Here is a 20,843-nt window from a genome sequence, read left to right on the forward strand (position 1 = left end):
CACATTGTTGCAGCACCATTGGCTGGAGAGGCGGCTGAAGGGCAGCACGGCCAGCCAGTAGAAGGCCGCTCTTGCCAAGCAGCCTCTTTATCAGAGCCAATCAGCTAGGGGTGGAGTTTTAACACTTGAGGGTGAGTTCGCCAGCTTTGCTTGTGAGAAAGTTGGTAGTAAAAGTGCCACGTCTTCCTGGGAGGGTTAGGAGGGAGTCCTGTACTTGCCCGAAGCTATCGTCCGCTTTCGGCACATTTTTAACTATATGAAGCCGGGATCCCTTTCTCTGCTTAGGTAACATGAGGTTTTTCTTGTGGAACGCGATCCTGACACTGTGGGTCACGGCTTTGAGTGGAGCTCTGATCCCAGAGCCAGAAGTGAAAATCGAAGTCCTCCAGAAGCCTTTCCTCTGCCATCGCAAGACCAAAGGAGGGGATCTGATGCTGGTCCACTACGAGGGCTATTTAGAGAAAGACGGTTCCCTGTTTCACTCCACGTAAGTAATCATGCCTAGCAGGCAAAGGATAAAGGACCCACCCATTTACACCCGCCCTCCTACAGTAAAGCTAACAGCTCCTTTACCTCTAAAAAAAAAAAAAAAAAAAAAAAAAACCCTGAAACACCTGTTTCCCTTTGGAGAAAGAAAATTAACAAAAGCCAGTTCTACAAAATAAGGCCTTGAAAGGATATTCTGGAAACATGTAGTCTTGATTAATTAATTTCCTTATAGTTTCATTCTTTATAAAGTTAGATCTAGAGTATTTGAAGTTTCACAGGAATACTTAAATTATAATTAAGTAGTAAGTAGAAAAGTCTTAACAGAATTTTCTGTCTTACACTTCGTTCCTTCGATAAAATAGCTGATTACCCTTTTGCTTGGGCATAAGCGATATTAAAATGTGTCATCTTCCTTCAAGAGCAAAACTCAAAATCATCTGTTTGCTTGCTTCTAAAAGATACACAAATGCTGTTTCACTGAGCTGTTTAGCTTTCTGGCAGGTGGCACTTTGGTCAAAGCATCGTTTGGAAGTCATCTCTTTCTTCTAGACAGTCAGCTGTGGCTATAGGAGTCATCGGTAGAAGGATTTCCAGGTGTTCTAGACTAGCGTTTCTCTTCTATAAACAGATTCGGCAAGTGACATTCACAGGTGTAGTGATGTCCGTTCTGAAAGTACTTACCAAGCGCATTTCGAAAGTTCACCTTCAGGATGCCTGCATCCTGCATCGGTTCATTCATCCAGCCCATGAAGCCACATCTCAGGTCCTGCACATGCGAAGTTTACAAAAAAACAAGATCTGGTCCTCCAGCAGCACACCATGTGCAGGGAGGAGGAAGATAAGAAAGGACTCCATTGATGGCGAGTGCAGAATGTTCAGAGCCCAGACAAAGCAAGGCGGGGGGCGGGGGGGGGGGGGGGGAGTCTGTGACCAACTGTGTGGGGATGTGAATTGGGGGGGGGGGACATGCGGGAAAGAGGGAGTTCATAACACAACAGCCTTGCAAGTGATGAGTGGAGAAGATCAAGGCAGAGCAGCAGCCCGGGGACCATGCAACTGGGGGAGTGATATGCGCGAAGCCTGAAGCTTTAGCTCATCTTAGACCCTTAGATTTGTTTTTGTTTTAATACACTGCTGTGAGACATGAGTGTTGTGAATGGCAGCCCTCTCCAAACACTGTCTGCTCTGGTAAAAGGTTCCCAAATCAGTTTGTCATAGCTTTGGCCCTCTGGGTAAAGGCCAGTGCCTGGGAGATAGTAACCAATCCTGTGACGTCACACTAGAACATTTCAGTTACATTATTGCTTTCCGTTAGATCTCTTTCCTATCTAGCCCAAGTTCTTTTTCATCTCAGGGCCAAAACCCCATGGGGACATTTTGTAGCAGTGTAGCTAGTGTCCTGCCCCTTGGTGAAGGGGCTGTTGGCATATAGCCTTCAACCTAACCTCTTAGGCCTGGCTAACGAGAGAGAATGATAATGAAGAAATATCATTGAATGAGTCTGCAAGGAGTGTCTTGTGTTGCCAGAGGCAGCCCCTGTATGATGACTAGTTTAGCCGTAATAAGAAATTTGGCCAAAATGTAGTTAGTAAGAGTGACTGCTGCTTCTCTGTTCTCCCCCCACCCCCATGATTATGAGGGACCATACAGAAAAAAAAAAAAAAAAAAAAAAAAAAAAAAAAAAAAAGAAGAAGAAGAAGAAGAAGAAGAAAAAGAAGAAGAAGAAGAAGAAGGAATGCCTGGGCAGTAGTGGTGCATGCCTTTATTCTTAGCATTGGGAGGTAGAGGCAGGCAGATCCCTGAGTTTGAGCCCAGCCTGGTCCACAGAGTGAGTTCTAGGACAGCCAGGGCCACATAGAGAAAGCCTGTCTAGAACAACAACCACAGATTGTCATTTACCCAGATTTTGTGGCCACGATACCCATAAACTTAGCACAAAGATGTTTTACAAGTTATCCTGAAGTAGGACACCCTTCTAATAGAAAGGAATTAACTGCCTAGCAATCCTCAGCTCCCCAGTAGTTGAACTGTGCTAGTCTCTCAGGGCGCCTGGACACCTAGACTGTTCTTTCCTCTCCAGAACTTGAGAGGCTGCTACTTCTCCAGGATTCTCTGAGTAGCCCCATAGTAGATCTTTGGAGAGGTTCTGGGGTGAGTGGAGATTTAGGGTGAAAAGCAGCCTTTTCCATGTATCAGGACCATCAGTAAACTGCACATCCCAAAGGCTCGTACACAGGAAGTAAGCTACTCTTGTCCCTATGGCTGATGTAAATGGACCTTCACGTGTCAGCAGAAATTCTCCTGGGCTTTTGTCATCCTTCTTAAACTCAAGATGTTGCCTGTCTAGGAAAGTATGGCTTTGTCATCAACCTGGAACTTAGGGGTTAGGTACATATGAGGTCAGGCACTAGTATACTTAGCTTCCGTTTTTTCCATACAAAGGCTAATACTGGAATAGCTGTCTGCAGGCTCTATGTCTGTTGATTGGGGGTAAATGTAGGTATTAAATGCGTGAAGACGTTGCATTGTCATTCTCCAGTATAATAACCATTTATATAGCATTTACATTACAGCATGTATTATCTAAAGATGATTTAATGTATTCATTAGGTTCTACATAACTTCTGTGGGTTTGAGCTCCTTGTGGGCTAAGGGACAGAGGATCAAACCCTGGAGACAATTTTCAATAGGATTGCCATTGGGGTTAAGAGGCAGCTTTGCAATAACACTTGATTTAAAGTACATGTTCAAGTTAAATTTTTTTCTTTTTGCTATTTCTTCTGTCCTCAAGCTGACTCAATTTATGAATTTTGCATAAAAAAAAAAAAGGTAGTCAGGGAATTGAATCGCTATGACGTCGACTTGGGTGTGTATGTTTCCAATCCAAGAATTGCTATTTTCTTCAATTTCTAAGTTCATAAGCGTAACCAGTGATGGGTAGAAAAAAAAAATGAAGCACAGTAATGATCTTTGTTTTTAAGTCACTAAAAATATCACTAAGATAGAGTGCTTACCCAGTAAGATGCATAGGTCTCCGGCTTCAATTCATTCCTAGTGGTAAACAACAACAACAACAAAAAAAAAAAAAAACAAAAACAAAAACAAAAACAAAAGAAAAGAAAAACTTTTAATATCCGCTTATGTTTTCTTCCTGGCAGTCACAAACATAACAATGGCCAGCCCATCTGGTTCACCCTGGGCATCCTGGAGGCTCTCAAAGGCTGGGACCAAGGCCTGAAGGGAATGTGTGTGGGAGAGAAGAGAAAGCTCACTATTCCTCCTGCCCTGGCCTATGGCAAAGAAGGAAAAGGTACCGTCCTGTCACCATCATTGCTGTGCATCTCAAACCTTTCCTCCCTCCCCAAAGGAAGCCCACCGACTCACCGTAACAATGCAAGAAGAAAGGCCATCCAACAAAAGGGTCTTGATGATTTGGACGTTTGGAATATAGGTCTTTGGATATGGCTTGATGTATGGCTGTGTATGGTTTACAGCCAGGAAGTCTCCCACACCATACCACTCACCGGGAGTCCTTTCATCCTTGCTTTTATGCATATGTGTAAAGTTTTTGATGGTTTCTTTTAATTGTATTTATTTATTTTGATTTTTCAAAATGGAGTTTCTCTGGGTAGCCCTGACTGTCCTGGAACTTGCTCTGTAAAGCAGACTGGCCTTCTAACTCAGAGATCTGCCTGACTCTGTTTTGTGAGTGGCTGGGATTAAAAGTCTGCACCACCACTGGCCAGCACAACAGTTTATAAAAGAATGCATTGACTTGAATTCAAAATAATTCTGTCAGTGTTACAAGTAGGCTGGCTGGTCCACACAGTTTTCATGCCAATTTGTTCCGAGACACAGACACCTGGCACCTAAACTGAACTCATGCAGCTCTCCAAAGGCTGTTTGGGATGCTTATCAGCTGGCCCCAGATGTAGTTTCTTCCCTGGGAGTCTGATCTAAGCTGTTGACCAGATCTGAAGACAGAGGGTTGTAAGCCAGGATGTCTACCACTGTGTTGTTACTCACACAGGTAGAGCCAACTTGAGTGTGTTACAATCAGAAGCTAGCCAGATAAGATGTAGCTCACTTATTAAAAATCCCATTTGCAAAAATTACACATGGGGTATAAAAGTGGCAAATGGATTTTCTGTATGTCTAGCTTTCCCTGTGAATATAAGAGGGAGTATTATCCACATAGAAAGTGGGTCGTAGCAAATAAAATATTCATAGTGTACTGGGCATTCATTTTTGATTCTATCTTCCAAATTCTCTGTGAAGGAAAAAATGTAGTGCTTATACAGTGAAGGAAAAAAAATGGTAAAGACGTCATCAGAAGCAGACAGGGAACCCTTCTGCTGTGGTGTAAATAGACCTCAGAGCATTTTCCAGCTAGGCGTGACCATTGACAAAGCAGGGATCTAATTCTTTGCGGGGTTCCCTAGGGAGGCTAAGTGCTGCACAGGAATGTGATGTACTCCAAAGTAGAACTAGCTATCAAGCATAGTCTACAGGCTTGCTTATTAAACAAATTAAATTCTAATTGAAGTTTTGTTACAAAAGAAAGGTTTCCCTAATGCCTAGATATAATCTCTCTCCTTCTCATGCCCCTGGCCCTTCACTGTTAACTTTATGTGCGGAGTAGCAACAGCAGTAGTAGTCCGTGACTTATTTAACTCAGCTTTACTTCACAGCATGCGGAGAGCTAAATCTGAGTAATTTCCTTCGATGACATGAAGCTAATTCTTCTAATATGTATTTACCACTAATTCTGTAGTATTTTAGTACATGCTTGCATGCCTCCTTGGAAAGATGCCAGCTTTCCCACCGAGCTAGTGCATGCCCCTTTCCTGTCTCCGTCGGCAATGGTAAGCGCTGGCTCACATTGTGAGTGTTTTTCTCTTAGAAACTTACTACCCTTCCATAGAACTCTGAGGAAACAGAGGCATAAGACTTGTATAACCAATAGAGTTATGAGAAAGCAGGTTTGAAAAAAAAAAAAAAGGCTCCAAATTCCAAGAAAGGTTTGTTCTTTGTTTCTTTGATTATTAGCTGGGCTTTTTTTGTTTGTACCCCCAGATTTTAACGCTTTTTTTTTTTTTTTAAACTCTTTTTAAGGATTTGCTATTTTCCCTTTCAGAAGTACATTTAAATTTCCCTTGTCTGATGAAATGACTCAACAAATGCATATAGCCCTATGTCAGGGGGTATCCTAAGTTATTGAAAAAATTGCATTTCCCTTTATTATTTTTAAAATCCATAAGAAAATTATATCTCAGTAACATATCCGGCACCTACTATTTGTTAAGAATAACCCAGGGGTTTTATTTTTTGCATGGGGTTTACCCCCTTTATCTTTCCTATGGATGCCAAAGGTAGAAAATTATCGATCATTTTACAGATAAGGAAGGCCCTGAGGCCTAGAGGTGACAGATGTGAACTTGAATTATGCAACGTGTTGACAGAGCTCACACTATTATGTACTGCCTCCCAGTGGTTAATGCAGCAATGACACCCAACTTTCTGATCTAAATTAGTAAATCTCTTGTAATGTGATTAAGTCAGAATTACTCAAAGCCCTTTAAAAGTCATCCTTGACAAATAACACGAAGGGCCTTAATTATATTTGAAAGTTAGCGACAAGGATGTTAGGAACATCTGCATATACACCTGTGCATGTGTTTTGTTACTACCCCAAAGCAGTATTTTTGTTCTGCCGGTTTGGGTTATTCCTTCTTTTCTTCTGTTTTTCTTTCTGGGGTAAAGTGATTTCCACCATCTGTGACAATTGTAGAGAGCATCTTCATTTAATATAGTTAAAATGTCTGTTTTACCATAATTGATTTTGTTTTGAATATTTTTAGATCGTCTAAGTATAACATTTCCCATCTCCTCATTTCAGGTAAAATCCCCCCAGAGAGCACACTGATATTCAACATTGACCTCCTGGAAATTCGAAATGGCCCAAGGTCCCACGAGTCATTTCAGGACATGGACCTCAATGACGACTGGAGACTCTCTAAGCACGAGGTGACCCCACCTTCTGCCTCTACACGGTTTTTCTCCTACTTTTACTTTAAGGTCATCCTATTATAAATGCATTAGGTGCTGGGAGAAAGAACATAAGTTTTCTGCCATGGGGTGACAGTGGGTGTGTCAACCACACTCCAGGGCAGGTCCCATGCTCAGGAGTGCAGTGGCCAACACAAACCAGACCTTATAGTTTTGAGTGGCTTTTTTTTTTTTTTTTTTCTTTTTTAAAGGAGAGAAAGAACATGAAATTGGGTGGAGGGAGGGAATCAGGGACCAGTTGGAGATTGGGAAAGAAAGTGATAAAATATACTATACATAGTTCTTAAAGAATAAATGAGTAATAAGGAAATTTTATTTTTATTTTGTTTTTTTCGAGATGGGGTTTCTCTGTGTAGCCTTGGCTGCCCTAGACTCACTTTGTAGACCAGGTTGGCCTCGAACTCACTGTGTTCCACCTGCCTCTGCCTCCCTAGTCCTGGGATTAAAGGCATGTGCCACCATGCCCAGCAAAATTTTATTTAGGAAAAAATATTTACAGCTTTTCCTAAAATACTTTGAAAGTTGCCCCCCCCCCTCTTTTTTTTGTAGGAAATCGTTGCTTAGGGGAGAGCTGTACTGGCTGAGGGCGTCTTCAGTCTCTGGCCGCCTCCCTTCTCACCTAGGCTTCCTGTTGACTGTGTCTCATCTTCACCTTTGCATCTTAGAAATGTTCGTGTTTCTCATGTCAGTTCTGACTGTATGGGAAACATGCAAGTCCTGAGAAGTCTCTCACAGGGATAATTTCCATTCAAAGTGGCAGACTGTTGAGTGTGTTTCCTTGCACTCTCCAACAAGCAGTTTGCATTGACATTAGCCCCTGGAGGAGGGATTTCTGGATTTTCCACAGAGGGACCTTCCTCAACCATCTGAAGGCATGACATGGGGAGTAGGAGGAAGAAGAGGGCTTCTCCATGTCTCAAGCATTTATAGCCACCAATGGCTTTTGTGGAGAAAGAAGTGGAGGTTGACACAAACCCTACAGTTCTTACCATTCCTCAGTCTGCCATGACCAGGTGGATGCTCAGTTATTTTTTGATGCTTTCGGTTGTGAGCCTAGCCTTTAATGGCGGAGCCATCTCTTCATCCCTGCTCAGTCATTTTTAATGTTTGGGTGAGTTTCACACTAAGAGCCAGGAAGTGATGGTTCTCAAACAAAGTTACCGGAAACCAAGGGATCTTGATTGACACTAGTGGGTTTGTTTCTTTGCAGTTGTGTTTTGTTGTGTATTGCTTTGACTGAGAGGAGATCTCCCTGTGTTGTCTAGGCATGCCTCCACTTTGTGAACCTCCTGCCTCAGCTTCCTAAGCACTGGGTTTTCATACATTGTGGCATTAACAGTTGTCCTCTCCCCTCTATCCAAGATAGATTGTAATTCTCTCTCACTAAAAAAATTATATAATATATTCTCATGACTTAAAAAAATCAACTGTTAAAAATTAATATATATGAAGAAGTCTTGGACTGGGCATGTAACTCAGTGGCCAAACATTTCCTTAGAATGGGCAAGGCTCAGTCAGGTGGTGGTGGCGCACGCCTTTAATGCCAGCACTCAGAAGGTAGAGGCAGGTGGATCTCTGTGAGTTTGAGGCCAGCCAGGTGTACAAAGCAAGTCCAGGACAGCCAAGGCTACACACAGAGAAACCCTGTCTTGAGAAACAAAATAGAAACAAACAAACAAACAAAAAATGTGTAAGGCTCTGAGATGAATCCTCAGCACCTCATAAAAGGAAAAAAAGTATTTATTATGCCCATGTCGTCTTTGTCTCTCACTGGATCCCCGCACCCTTTCCAGCTTTATTAGTTTCTAATGCATTTTCCTGGTGTTTAGGCAAATATATATCATCGGTTCACTTTTTCTTACACAAAAGGTAGGGAAAATATACATACATTTATGATTAATATAAGATATGAAATAATAAGATACCAGCTGCCAGGCAGTATATATTATATTAGATGAGGAGTTTATTAAATGAGCATGGGGAGAGAAGGAAGGGGGGTACCCCAAAGACAGACAGAGAGAGGGAGAGAGAGAGAGAGAGAGAGAGAAGGGGGGAGGGGCACAGAGACAGAGAAAGAGAAGGGAAGAGTAAAAGAGGGAGGGAGGGAGCCACAAGGAGAGTCTGTCCTTTCATATACTGGGCAGGGCCACGCCCCCATGGCAGGTAGGCAGTGATGTCACAGGTAGGAGGATGGAAGCAGAATCCTAACACATACTATTTAGTAGCAGTTTCTTCATTCACAGAGCATATCCTGAGAATGGGTCGCCATGAATCTCTACAATAACCTTTTTCCTCCTCTTTACCCCTCCCCTCCTTACTTTTCTTCCAATTGCATTATATCACTTAGCCCTAAATAAACAGCACATGCTTACACGTCAGAGATTGGGTGATTTGCCTAAACACCAGAGATCACTGGTCTAAACTGGTGGCCTGGGGACATCACAGCAAATGATGACACAGCTTGCGTTGCATCTTAAGTGATCCCTGGGGAACTGGAAGCAGCTTTTTGGTTAGATATGTTTTTATGTGTGTGGTTTGTATGTGTGGTGCATGCATGGAAGTGTGTATACTCATGAGTGTACACGCAGAAGCCAGACGAGCAGGACACTGGGTGTCTTCCCTTACTCTGCCTTATTGCCTTGAGATGCTCACTGAGCCACTTTGGCTAAGCTGGCTGGCTAGAGAGCTCTTGGCCTCTCCCTATTCCCTCTCCCCACAGCTGGAGTTACAGGCACAGGCACTTTTTACAGTGCTGGACATTTGAACTTAAGCTCTCATGCTTATACAGAAAGTGGTCTTAGCCACTGGACCATCTCCCCACAACCTTGACTGTACTTATAAAGACAATAGAAACTGTAGTAGGCACCCATAAGGCCCTGCTTTGGTTTTTAAGTTTACAGGGTCCTGATTATGCTGTCCTGGTGTGGCCTGTCACAACCAAGTACACAGTTCTTTCTGCTCATAAAAATGGAGACTCTACTCTTATTTTAGGATGTCTGGAATTCTCACTCTTCTTAGAAATGAAAATCAATGTGTCCAAAAGCAGCCATCCGTCAAGTGCAAGCAGGCAGTATGCGCTACTGAGCCCAGCTGGCGGAGGAACACAACCGCAGGACAGCTGGACCCAGTGGCCACTCACACCATCGGCCATGCTGCTAACACCGCTTTGTTTGCTTATTTATTCTATCAGAGAAAGCCGCATTCCCTAGCAGGCGCTTTGACAAAGCTCTGGTTATTTGCAGTGAATGTTGGAGAAATGTCTATTGAAAGAAAGCCAGAAATAACTTGCAAGCTGTCTCTCAGGAGGATGTTGGAAGTCACAAAATAGTTTTTACAACTGTTATGCAAGCATTCAGTGAACTTAAGCCCTTGTCTCTACTTGGTTTGTTTCAAGACAGGTTCAGAAAAACATAGATTTGAGGCATCTATACACATGTTTTGGGGATCCAAAAGTAGAAAAATTTGTAGTTGTCTCAAATGGATTATGGCTTTCAAAATAAGTTTCCATATATGCTGGGTCATAATATTAGCATGTGAATTATGCCCATTGGAATGGATGCCTTGTCTTCACGGCGCTCCAGTGGGTTGCTGCCCCTTCATGGAGCATGGTAGAACCTACGGACCGTGACCTTGTACCCTGTAGATCTGACTCCCTGAGTGTAGCCTGTGGCAGGCAGTGGTCGGCTGAGCTTTCTATGGTTAAGCAGACTTTGGAAATTGGAACCAAATGATCAGTGGGAGGATTTGATGAGAGAAAAGAGGTGAAAGGCAAGGGGAGGAAATAGAGGGAGTTACTTCTGTAGTGAACCCCTGAGAAATCCGCCCCCGGACAGACTTGAAGGGAGCACAAATATAAAAGAAAAGTTGCTTCTGTCAAGCGTGTTATATTTTTTTCCCAAAAAAGTACATTTTTCTTTACCTGATTTAATTCTAGCACATAATTGTTTTAAACGTCTTGATTATAAAAGCTTAGAGCCTTTCTAAGAATATTTTCTGATATATATATATATGTATTACATATTGTATAGAATGTATATATGTTTTAAAACTATTAGCTTTTGATTAGTATAATATTTTGTTTTGTTTTGTTTTGTTTTATTTTCTGAGATAGGATTTCTCCTTGTAGTCCTGGCTGACCGAAACTCACTATGTAGCCCAGGCTGGCTTTGAACTCAGGGATCCGCCTGTTTCTGCTGGCATCAAAGGCATGCACTACCATGTCTGGCAGCATAGTACTTCTTGTTACACATTTACCTCTTAGTTTCAGCAAAGTGAATTATAGCTTTCAAGTAAGCTAGGAAACATGTAGCATAACTTGCTTAAGATCATCGCATGTCCAAAAAGATATACATACATATTTTTAAAAAACCAGTTCATAAGAATGTTCCTCTTGGAGCTAGAGAGATGATTCAGTGCTCTTTCAGAGAACCCAGGTTCAATTCCAAGCACCCACATGGCTCACAGCTGTCAGTAACTCAAGTTCCAGCTGACTTGCTGCCTGATGCCTTTTTCTTTTTAAACCTCTATGAGCACCAGGTATGCACATGGTGGCTATACAAACTTGCAGGCAAACTCTCATAAAAATAAAATATATCTTTAGAAAGGATTTTCTTCTTATTTATTTTTTTATCTATTTATCTATTTATCTATCTATCTATCTATCTATCTATTTATTTATTTATTTATTTATTATTGTTGTTGTGTAGCCTTGGCTGTCCTGGACTCACTTTGTAGACCAGGCTGGCCTCGAACTCACAGCGATCCACCTGCCTTTGCCTCCCAAGTGCTGGGACTAAAGGCATGTGCCACCACGCCCAGCAGATTTTCCTCTTGTACAAATTAAACTTTAAAATAATATTTAAAAAAAATAAGATATCACAGACTTCTTGAAGAATTTATGATGCTAATAATTTCTTTAAAGTATATTTGTCAGTAGTTTTAGTATAATGCTGTGAAAATATTAGCCAAGCCTAGCAGAAAAAATGCTATATGTATGACATATTTACACACTTTAAAAGTTATGTTAATTCTTGCAACATTTTAAAACGTTGCCCCCCATATCTTTAAAGCATCCTACATTTTTATTTTCAATTAAAGCAGTATAGCACACAATTTAAAAGCCGCATTGAATAAAACACCAAAATAAAAATTGAAATTTCATATCACTTGCACCCTCTGTCACTCTTCAGTGAGTGGAGGAGTACCTTTGCTGTAGGCATCCTGCAGTGAGCAGGTCTGTCTGATCCTGTTGGCCACTACTGTGACTTTAAGACTTCACACACAGTGCTCTCTCAGTGGGACTGACTGCACTGTGTGGAGTTAATGAGGAAACCCTTTTCACACTTGAAGAACAGTAGCAAATACAAGTTCGAGTCAGAGAATATTAGTGTATAGTCTAGGAATTAAAAATGCTTACAAACGGGAGCTGAGGAGATGGCTGTCAGAGAAGTGCTTGCCATTCTAGGACGATGACCCAAGTTCCAGACCCGGAATCCAGGGTGGGGAAAGTTGAGCGTGGCCGTGTGTATGTATAAGCTCAGAGCTGGCAGGTGGAGACAGGCAGTCAGAATGGCCTACTCATCAAGTTCCAGGTGAGAGACGTGGCTCTCAGAAAACCAGCTGTGAGGCAGTCCTCATCTGAGGTGGGCTTCTGGCCTCAACATACATGAATACACACATGCATGCATGCACAACCCCACACAAGGTAGCACATGTAAATACACCCAATGGGCTGCGGAAAACAAATTCTTAAATGAGATGTGGGCTTCTTAATGCAAAGTTATAAGAATAAAAGTGAATCCAGCTTCAAACAAGCAAACAGGCTGAGGAGATGTGTGTGGAGTGTGAGCATGAGGCCCTGAACTGGGGTCCCTAGCACCATGCAAGAAGCAGAGTGCGGTAGTGCATGCCATAGTCCCAGCCCTGGGGAGGTAGAGACAGAGAACTCCCTAGGTTTTACTATTAGCCAGCTAGAGTGGCAGTCAGTGAGCTGCACGTTCAGTTAGAGACGACATTTCAAACAATGAGGGAAGAGTGATGAAGGGGGTTACCCAGTGTCAACCTCTGGTCTACACACACACACACACACACAAACACACACACACACACACACACACACACACACACACATTTTTAAAAGGCAAAAGGACAGGTAGTAGGTCTTAATGAAAAGCTTATATTTGATGCAAAGATTATATGTGTGTGTGTGTATGTGTGTATAGGCATATTTTTTTTGGGTCTATATTATATTTGCATTATGCTTGGTGTCTCCAACATAGCTGTAAAGCAGAGTTTGTTTTAATTCCTTTAGGAGTGGGTCACAGAGTTATTTTGTACTTGCTCTATGTCCTTGCAGTGATGCAGTGTGGATTACTAATGAGAGCCAGCTGTTAACGAGAGCTGTTATTTTGTAGGTTAAAATATACTTAAAGAAGGAGTTTGAGAAGCACGGCGCAGTGGTGAATGAAAGTCACCATGATGCTTTGGTGGAGGATATCTTTGATAAAGAAGATGAAGACAAAGATGGATTTATATCTGCCAGAGAGTTTACATATGTGCATGACGAATTGTAGGGAATCGCCCGCCATCTTAGTATCATTCATTTCTAAAGGGAAGGTGGCACCTTTAGACAAGTGTTTGCTTTTTTGTTTTTTAGTTTTATATTATTTTCTATTTAAGGAACTCTAGAAACTTTGTAAATAGCCATATCTTTCTAGTAAGTTATTGGGAAGAAACAGTTGTCTTTGAGAGAGGACTTCTGGGCCCTGTCCGTGCTCACACAGAAGCTTGTCTGGCATGCTTCCTTCTAATGGTAACATCCTACAGCAGGAAGCAGGCCACAGCATATGAACAGAGCAGCCCAAGTCAGCGCCCTGTACTTCTGCCTCCTGCTGTTTTCTCAAAGTTAGGGTACCGGCATACTTGAAGGCTTCTACAAAAGTCCAAGGCTTGCCATTTTCATGTTATAGTTGTTGGGTGAAGTAGTTTTTTTTTTCCTTTGCCTGCCTTGGAGTCCCTGCTTGAAGGCAGGGGGCATATGGTGGGCGTCATTCCTTAGAAGCGTTGGCCTCACTGTGGAGATAGGCAGTGTTGGGTGAATAATAGAGTTAGCAACTCATGAACAGGTGCACATTGACACATTCTGCAGAGACTTCCTAGTGGCTAATGACCTATTAAAATAAGGCCAGCAAATAATTTGTGTGTTTGTTTCCTTGTAATCGATGCATCAAAATATGGTAGGCAAGACAGAGTTATAAATAAGAGTGTTTACTTTCAAGGCTACCAGGTTAGCCTTCTGGTTCTTCAATACATAACATTTATAGCTAGTGTATATTACCTGCAGTAACACTGAATCTTGAGAAAATTTAGTACATCAACTAGACTTTCCCCATTTCTGACTCCCCAAAAATGAGGGCAACCAATAACAACTGCCATCAATACTTGCTTATTGTGTACTTGAAAATTGAATTTTATCATCCTATGTCAAATTGGCTTTCGTAAATGCCTACTAATTCTATTTTTAAATTGATTTTAATCAAATTGGCTTTTATCTTCAACTCCCAGTTCTCCATTGAGGATTATAAAAATGTACCAAGTATACTTTGCCTGAGCAGTGCTGTTCTGACAGCCATGGGAAGCTGCTGGGTCTTATGGCAGTTCTTTGTCACTGAGAAGGGCTGTTCAGAGATTGCCTGACACGCCCAGCCTTGGTGGTTAGGCTGCAAAGTATCTTCAGTCCCCCAAGAGGTCAGTCTTCACTTCCCTGCCAATGGGGAAGCAACGAGTTTGCATGTATCTCTTGGGCCCCATTTCCTTGAGCATGTTTACCTCTACAGACAGTCTCTGTCTCTTCCTGACCAAGCACACCTCTCCTTAAGATTCAGGAAGGTCTGTTTTTACAGAATAGTCTCGCATTAGCTTTGAATTGCCTCAGTCACCCTCCTGGTGACCAGTGAGAGGGCTCAGGCGTATGTAGTATTTCTCCCATTCCTGTCACTTTCTGTTTGTAAAAATTAGATTGCTTCACTAATTATGCATTAACTTTTTCCTCACCAAAACATGTTAACGGGAAGAACATACTCTAAGACCTGCTCTTGAGGATGTTGGGTATAACTGTAAAATGTTTGTCACCGCTGGAATTTTTCTGAACCTGGGGAGGTTGTGAGAAGCCCTGTGAGTGTCATGGACAGACAGTGGTGTGTCTTGAAGGCTGCTTTGCACCAAGGCTGCTACCACCATCTGCGCTGGAGCAAGGAAGGAGATAGAATCTTGATTATTCAATCACATGAATTTATACCAGTTCTCAGCTAAACCTACAAACAGATATGTGAAAGGGAGACATACACATAGATAATGGTTGCTTTAGCCATCTGCCTTTTTTTTTCCTTTAGCAATACCTTTGCACCCTCCCATTAGTGGGAATAACCAAACACCAACTGTGACTTCACACATATGTAATTTGACTCATAACTGTTCTATGTGTCATATTTACATTCCTATGTCTATTGTGATACTCTTTTTGAAAATAAAGTTTATTTGAGGGAAAATTCATTTTGTGAAAAACGTTTCACATGTGTACATGTGTGTGGTGTTTGTGTGTGTGTTTTCACATATGTGGGGGCACAGATGTGTGTGCAGTGCATGCGTCTTCCTGGATTTGTCCCCCTAATGCTTGGAGGCACGGTCTTGCTGAACCTGAAGCTCTTCGTTTTAGCTAGGCATCTTGTTCCAGGGGTTCCAGTATCTGCCTTCCATGCAGCGGGGTTAGACATAAGCCACATTGCCCACCTTTTTTTTTTTAAATTGGGTTCTGGGGAGCTGAACTTTAGAAGCCCAGATGTTCAGGGCAGGTGCTCACCCTTATTCGTCCCCTCAAATCTGATTTTATGAAAAAAGAACAAGATTAAAGCAGTTTTGCAGCCCTTCCCCCCAATGCTGAGGATTGAGCCCTCTGCATGCTAAGCCATGACCCACACCCATGGTTCCTCTCAAATTGTATTCTAGGTTTCATGACAGAGTACAAAAGGTGGACAGTAGCAGGAGATGGACAGAGTGATGGACAGGCCTCTGAGCACCTGGTCTATTGTGGTTTGTCCAGAAAGATGTTGGTTCCGATTGGCAGTAAACCTTCAGCATTAAGGACAGTGGTTGGTAGTGAATTTCACACAGGGCTTATGGGTAGGGGAAGAGAGGAGGGTGGGCGCTGTCACTGTGGCTTACATCTGTCACGTTATTGGGTGTGTAGCAGATGGACATGATTTCTGTCTATTGAGGAAATCAGTGTCATCAAATGCCTTATGTGGTTGCACAGAATGCTAGGTTTGCACAAATAACAAGAAACAATGATTTCTGCTTCAAATGAAGCAACTAACTGTCTAGATTGTTTCTTGTGCAAATGAACTATACTTTTTCAGGTCCTGTTTAGAGTTCTGCTTGCTTGAGCTCTACAGAACTGAACAGTGTGTGTGTGTGTGGGGGTGGGGATTGTGTGTGTATGTGTTATGTGTGTATGTGTTCTGTGTGTGTGTGGTGTATATGTGTGTTGTGTGTGTATGTGGTGTATGGGGTGTGTGTGGGTGTGTGTGTGTGGTGGGGGGGTGTGAGTGTGTGAGTGTGTGAGGGCTTGGAGGCTGGAAACTGAGGGATTTTTAGTGTTTGAAAACTCGGAGGAGGAGCTGATTTGATGACATGTTTTGAGGGGGGTGGAATTCCTTTCACGTTTTATTTTATTTTTTAATTAGCACTGTCATGAAAACCCTGGGGGAAAATAACTTCTTTTCCAGAGATACAGAGCAGTTGAAAGTGGTCTTTTTGGCTCCTCGGCTTCGTCCCCCAGCCTGCCACTACATAGGCAGAAGACACCCAGAGGCTCTGGTACCACTATGGTGAACAAGAATATGGTAGAGTGATGGGAGGGAAAGAGAAACAGAAGGGTTTGTCCACCATTAAGGGAGGCAGAACTGGAGACGTGAGGGTGGTGAGGAACAGCCTGAGGTGAGTAACCTGTGCTGCCACTGATGGCCATATGATGTCCTGGCCCATGCTGTGTTAGAGGGCCATGTCTGGGTACATGGTCCTGCAGCAGTGGGGGGTCTTTGTCTATGTCCCTGGCCTATGTAATTGCCAAAGGTCATGCAGGTGTCCCTGGTCACGGCTGCTGCCTGGGGCCATGCTGACGCCTCACTGGCTGCAGCACTCAGGAGAGCACCCCTCAACACTCCCCACCATGAGCCTGTGAGAGCTGGCCCTGCCCCTTGCCACCTGTGGCAGGAGGGAGAGCTGTCCCCACCCCTCGCTAGCTGCAACACTCAGGAGAGCCCTGCATCTTTGCCTGGGCAGTGCTAGAGACCTGGCCCTGGTGGTGTGGGCAGGAGAGAGCCAGCCTGGTGCGTCTGTCTGTTGCCAGCTGCTACATCCCTCACTTGGGCAAAGTGGGAGAGCTGGCCCTGGTGGTGCAGGCCCAGGAGAGTGTTGGGCTAACCAACTCTGCTACTACCCAGGTTCAGATTTTGAGCTGGCCCACCCCAACATCTACGCCATCTGTGAACTGCTGGAGCATGTGAAGGGGCCAGTCCCACAGAACCGAAGCTGCAGGATCTCCATGGCACAGGACAACAATAGGGTATCCAAGAGGAGGCATCCCAGTGAGGATCAGGTACTGATGGTGTAGCAGAAGCCAGAGCTCTCAAACCAGACCTCTTGAAATGAGCATTTGTAAGTAAAGTTGTTTGGGCAAAAAGATACACTGTGTGACGCACTGGAGCTTCCATGGTGAGATAGCTTTCTTTTGTCCTTTCCTTCTTTCTTCCTCTTTCTTTCCTTATTGTTTTCTTTTGGGGCCATGTTGCAAGAGTAGAGGGTGGATACTGTGTGATACACCAGCTTGCAGGGCAAGATTTTTTTTTTCCCAGTTCTGTTTTCTTTTGTGGGGAGGTTGCAAGACGGACGATATGGGAGGATGGGGAGATGAGTCGGTTGGGGTGCATGATGTGGAAGTCATAAAGAACCAATAAAAAGGTTACAAAGAACTTTTGAAAACGGGACCTTTTGCTTTGTTTTTTTTACAAAAAATTACCTGCTTTAGCTTGAATTGCAATCTTAATTGTCAGCCATAACTTTAGATGTGCATGCCTAGCCAAACACTTATACCGTGCTTTGTACAGTGCTATCCTGCCACCAAGCTATCTTCAGGAGTCCATCTGAGCCTGACCACCAAAGATCATCACAGCTAGATCTGTTGACTGTTGACTACTTTCTCTTATGGATGGATGGAGCAGGAGGACCACGGGACCTTCCCCTGACTATCCAGCCACTCCTCTCCTAACCAGTTGTATGCAATTCTAACCTAACTGATCATGGCCTTGGGGTCTCTAGGAGGGGAAGGATGAAAGGAGGAGGCTTCATCTATGTAGCTTGTAGAAGTCATTGTCCCTTCTGCGTGCACACCTTCCAGTGTGGCTGCTTAAGGTCACCCATGCCCTTACCTGCGACCCTTCACCTATTGCTTTGTAAACCAGCCTGATAAACTAACTGGTACCCGGGTAGACCTTGACGAGATCATACCTCACTTTGTTTGCCCTTGGGACTATAGGAGGAGGCATGGATGCTCTGTAGGTCTTTCCCCAAGGGAAGGAATTTTAGCAGTATGCCCTCTCTGTCTGTCTAGTGTTCTTATGAATATGATTTCTGCATTCCCTTTAGTACCACGAAGTCCACAAACTCTAACACACATAACAATGTGAGCATGGAGTCTTTGATGGGCATTCTCTTTCCTTTGTCTTGGGAGGAGGTGGATGGATGGATAGGTGAGCAGTAGATAGCTAGCCTGGAACGTGCAAGGTTTTGTGTTCAAACTCTGGAACCACAATAGTCACAAGATACGATTTTCTATCTTTCCTCTTTGCTCCTGCTCCCTCAAGTTCCTTGCTTCAGAACTGCAGAAAGACTACTGAGCCTGATTTCAGAGCTCAGTTCAATGAGAGGCAACCTTGGATCCTACAGGTGGCAGGAATCTAACAATGGTTCCTTCCTTTAGGCCACGTCAGAATCATACATGGTACCCATATTTTAAAGGAGGGCATTAGTTAGGTGGTGGTGGTGGTGGTGCATGCTTTAATCCCAGCACTCAGGAGGCAGAGGCAGATGAATATCTGTGATTTCAAGACCAGCCTTGTCAACAGAGTGAGTCCCAGGACAGTGGGCCTTGCTGACTCCTCTCCTTATCTGGATTTGTGTTTAGCACCTTTGCTAGCTGATCGCAATGAAGAAAATTCAAAAACACCAATTAGAGACAGTGAACTTCACCAGGTTCCTGCTCTTGAATGTAGGTTAGATTTTTCTCTGCTACAAATATTTATTCTTACATTTAGAAAGCAATGTGCAGATCATTGTCCTGAGAATCAACAAAGAGCTAAAAGGACAAGCTATGCGGAGTTACTATTTTCCCAGAGTTAAAAAAAACATGTTCCAAATTTCTAGAGTGAAAAATAGATAATCATAAAAAAAAACCAAACAAAAAAAAAAAAGACAGACCAGAAAATTGGCTTTTTTTCAGCATGTTCTCTATAAGGAGAGAACTGCAAACTGTAGCTTTCCTTAAAATATTCTTTAACATTCTTTTTGAAATTATGTACAGACAACATCTCTAGAAGAATGTATAGAATTAATAGAAAATGGATTATTTTCTTAATGTGGGTGTATATGTGCACATCTGTGTGCACGTGTCTGTGTGAATATGTACTATGGTGCTGAAATGTTTAGAATGTGGAACATTTTGGCTTTGGCTTTTCAGGTTAAGGATGCTCTACTGGTAAAGACTTTGGAATTTTAAAAAAAGATTTACTTTTATTTTACATGTATAGGTGTTTTGCCTGCATGTGTGTCTGTGTACCAGGGGTGTGCCTGGTGTCCTCAAAGGCCAGAAGAGGTCACCAGATCTCCAGAAATTGGAGTTGGAGTTACAGAGGCTTGTAAGCCACCAACCATGTGGGTGTTGGGAACTAAACTTGGCTTCTCTGGAAGCGCAGCCAATGCACTTAACCACTGAGCCACCTCCCCAGCCCCTTTACAACAACTTGTGAAATATGAAATACTTTAGATCTCATGTATTTCAGTAAAGGATGCCCAACCTATAATGTGAAACACGCATTGCACTTTATGCCAAATATAATAATTGAATAGTCTCTTTAGTACACAATTCCCTCTCTCTGAAAATGTGTCCTTATTATGCAGTTAAAATTCCTTGTGTTCCTTAAAATCTATCTTTCCGTTCTTAGCCTATATTTCTGTGTTTTAATGACACATAAATTATGCTGCTGGCAGCATTTGATTTCCTTGTGATGCCAACAATAACTTTCCTCCCTTAGCCTGATCTGTACTGCAGGGTGTGGCTCCTTTTTTATTTACTTAAGTTATTGTTAAAGAAAGGGTTAAAACCACTTGGAAGACTGACTGCTCTGCAAGGCTTGGCAATTACCTGGGGCATCTTTGATAACCAGTTCTCTCTGTTCCTGTGCTGCTGGTAAAGCTTCTGCTGTGAAATGGATGGCTTTGGTGCACTGAGTCAGACAATAATATAAAAACCGACCTTAAGTGCCTGCAAAGCTAGGCTAACACCAATTTTGTTTTATGATCTGCAGAGAAATGACATAAGACTTTTGCTGAGGCTTTTCCCAGCAATCCAGATTGAAGTAAATGGGGTCCTGCTACTCTCTGGTAACAACTAAATTATCCCCTACCCTGGTGATGGCTAAATTATGCCCCCCCCCAGGGGATTTCTGGGATCTTACAAGTCATTTCATTAATTAAAAATTCCATACTGTAGTAGGAAACAGATCATTTCTTCAATAAACAGTTGGGGAAAATGAGTGTGAGCACAATGTAAAACAAAGGCCAGTTTCATTGTCACATGGAGGGGGTAGGGTAACAGCCTTCGTGGTGAGTTCTCATTTCTTATATAGCATTCTCATTTATTTGTTGCCTCTATTCTTTTGTTTTGAGTTTTTTTTGGGGGGGGGGTTGGTTTTTTGGTTTTTTGAGACAGATTCTCTCTGTGTAGCCTTGGCTGTCTTGGACTCACTTTGTAGACCAGGCTGGCCTCGAACTCACAGAGATCTGCCTGCCTCTGCCTCCCGAGTGCTGGGATTACAGGCATGCACAACCACGCCCGGATTGTTGCCTCTATTCTTGTATGGTGCAACCCTGAGCCTGGTTTTTGTCCCTGATTAGGAGACTGGAATATAACGGTCCACTTTGTATTTGTGGCTCCTCATGTGATCATGTGTCTT

The 20,843-nt window shown here is 42.9% G+C and overlaps 1 protein-coding gene across 1 annotated transcript; it reads left to right on the plus strand.

Annotated features, from left to right (window-relative positions):
- Window positions 1-211: 211 nt before the first annotated feature.
- Window positions 212-13,195, plus strand: Fkbp14 (FKBP prolyl isomerase 14). The gene is made up of 4 exons (XM_051152341.1): window positions 212-487; window positions 3,648-3,799; window positions 6,389-6,516; window positions 12,972-13,195. Exons 1-4 carry the CDS (start codon window positions 291-293, stop codon window positions 13,128-13,130), a joined length of 636 nt encoding a protein of 211 aa, XP_051008298.1. The 5' UTR covers window positions 212-290; the 3' UTR covers window positions 13,131-13,195.
- Window positions 13,196-20,843: the final 7,648 nt, after the last annotated feature.

The sequence above is a fragment of the Acomys russatus genome, chromosome 10, assembly GCF_903995435.1.
Source record: "Acomys russatus chromosome 10, mAcoRus1.1, whole genome shotgun sequence".
NCBI classification, from domain to species: domain Eukaryota; kingdom Metazoa; phylum Chordata; class Mammalia; order Rodentia; family Muridae; genus Acomys; species Acomys russatus.

Excerpts from the sequence above, each read along its gene's own strand:
- Fkbp14 (XM_051152341.1), top strand. The coding sequence starts at position 291 with ATGAGGTTTTTCTTGTGGAACGCGATCCTGACACTGTGGGTCACGGCT. Across the intron at positions 3,800-6,388 it reads CTATGGCAAAGAAGGAAAAG|GTAAAATCCCCCCAGAGAGC; the intron begins GTACCGTCCTGT and ends TCCTCATTTCAG. Across the intron at positions 6,517-12,971 it reads GGAGACTCTCTAAGCACGAG|GTTAAAATATACTTAAAGAA; the intron begins GTGACCCCACCT and ends GTTATTTTGTAG.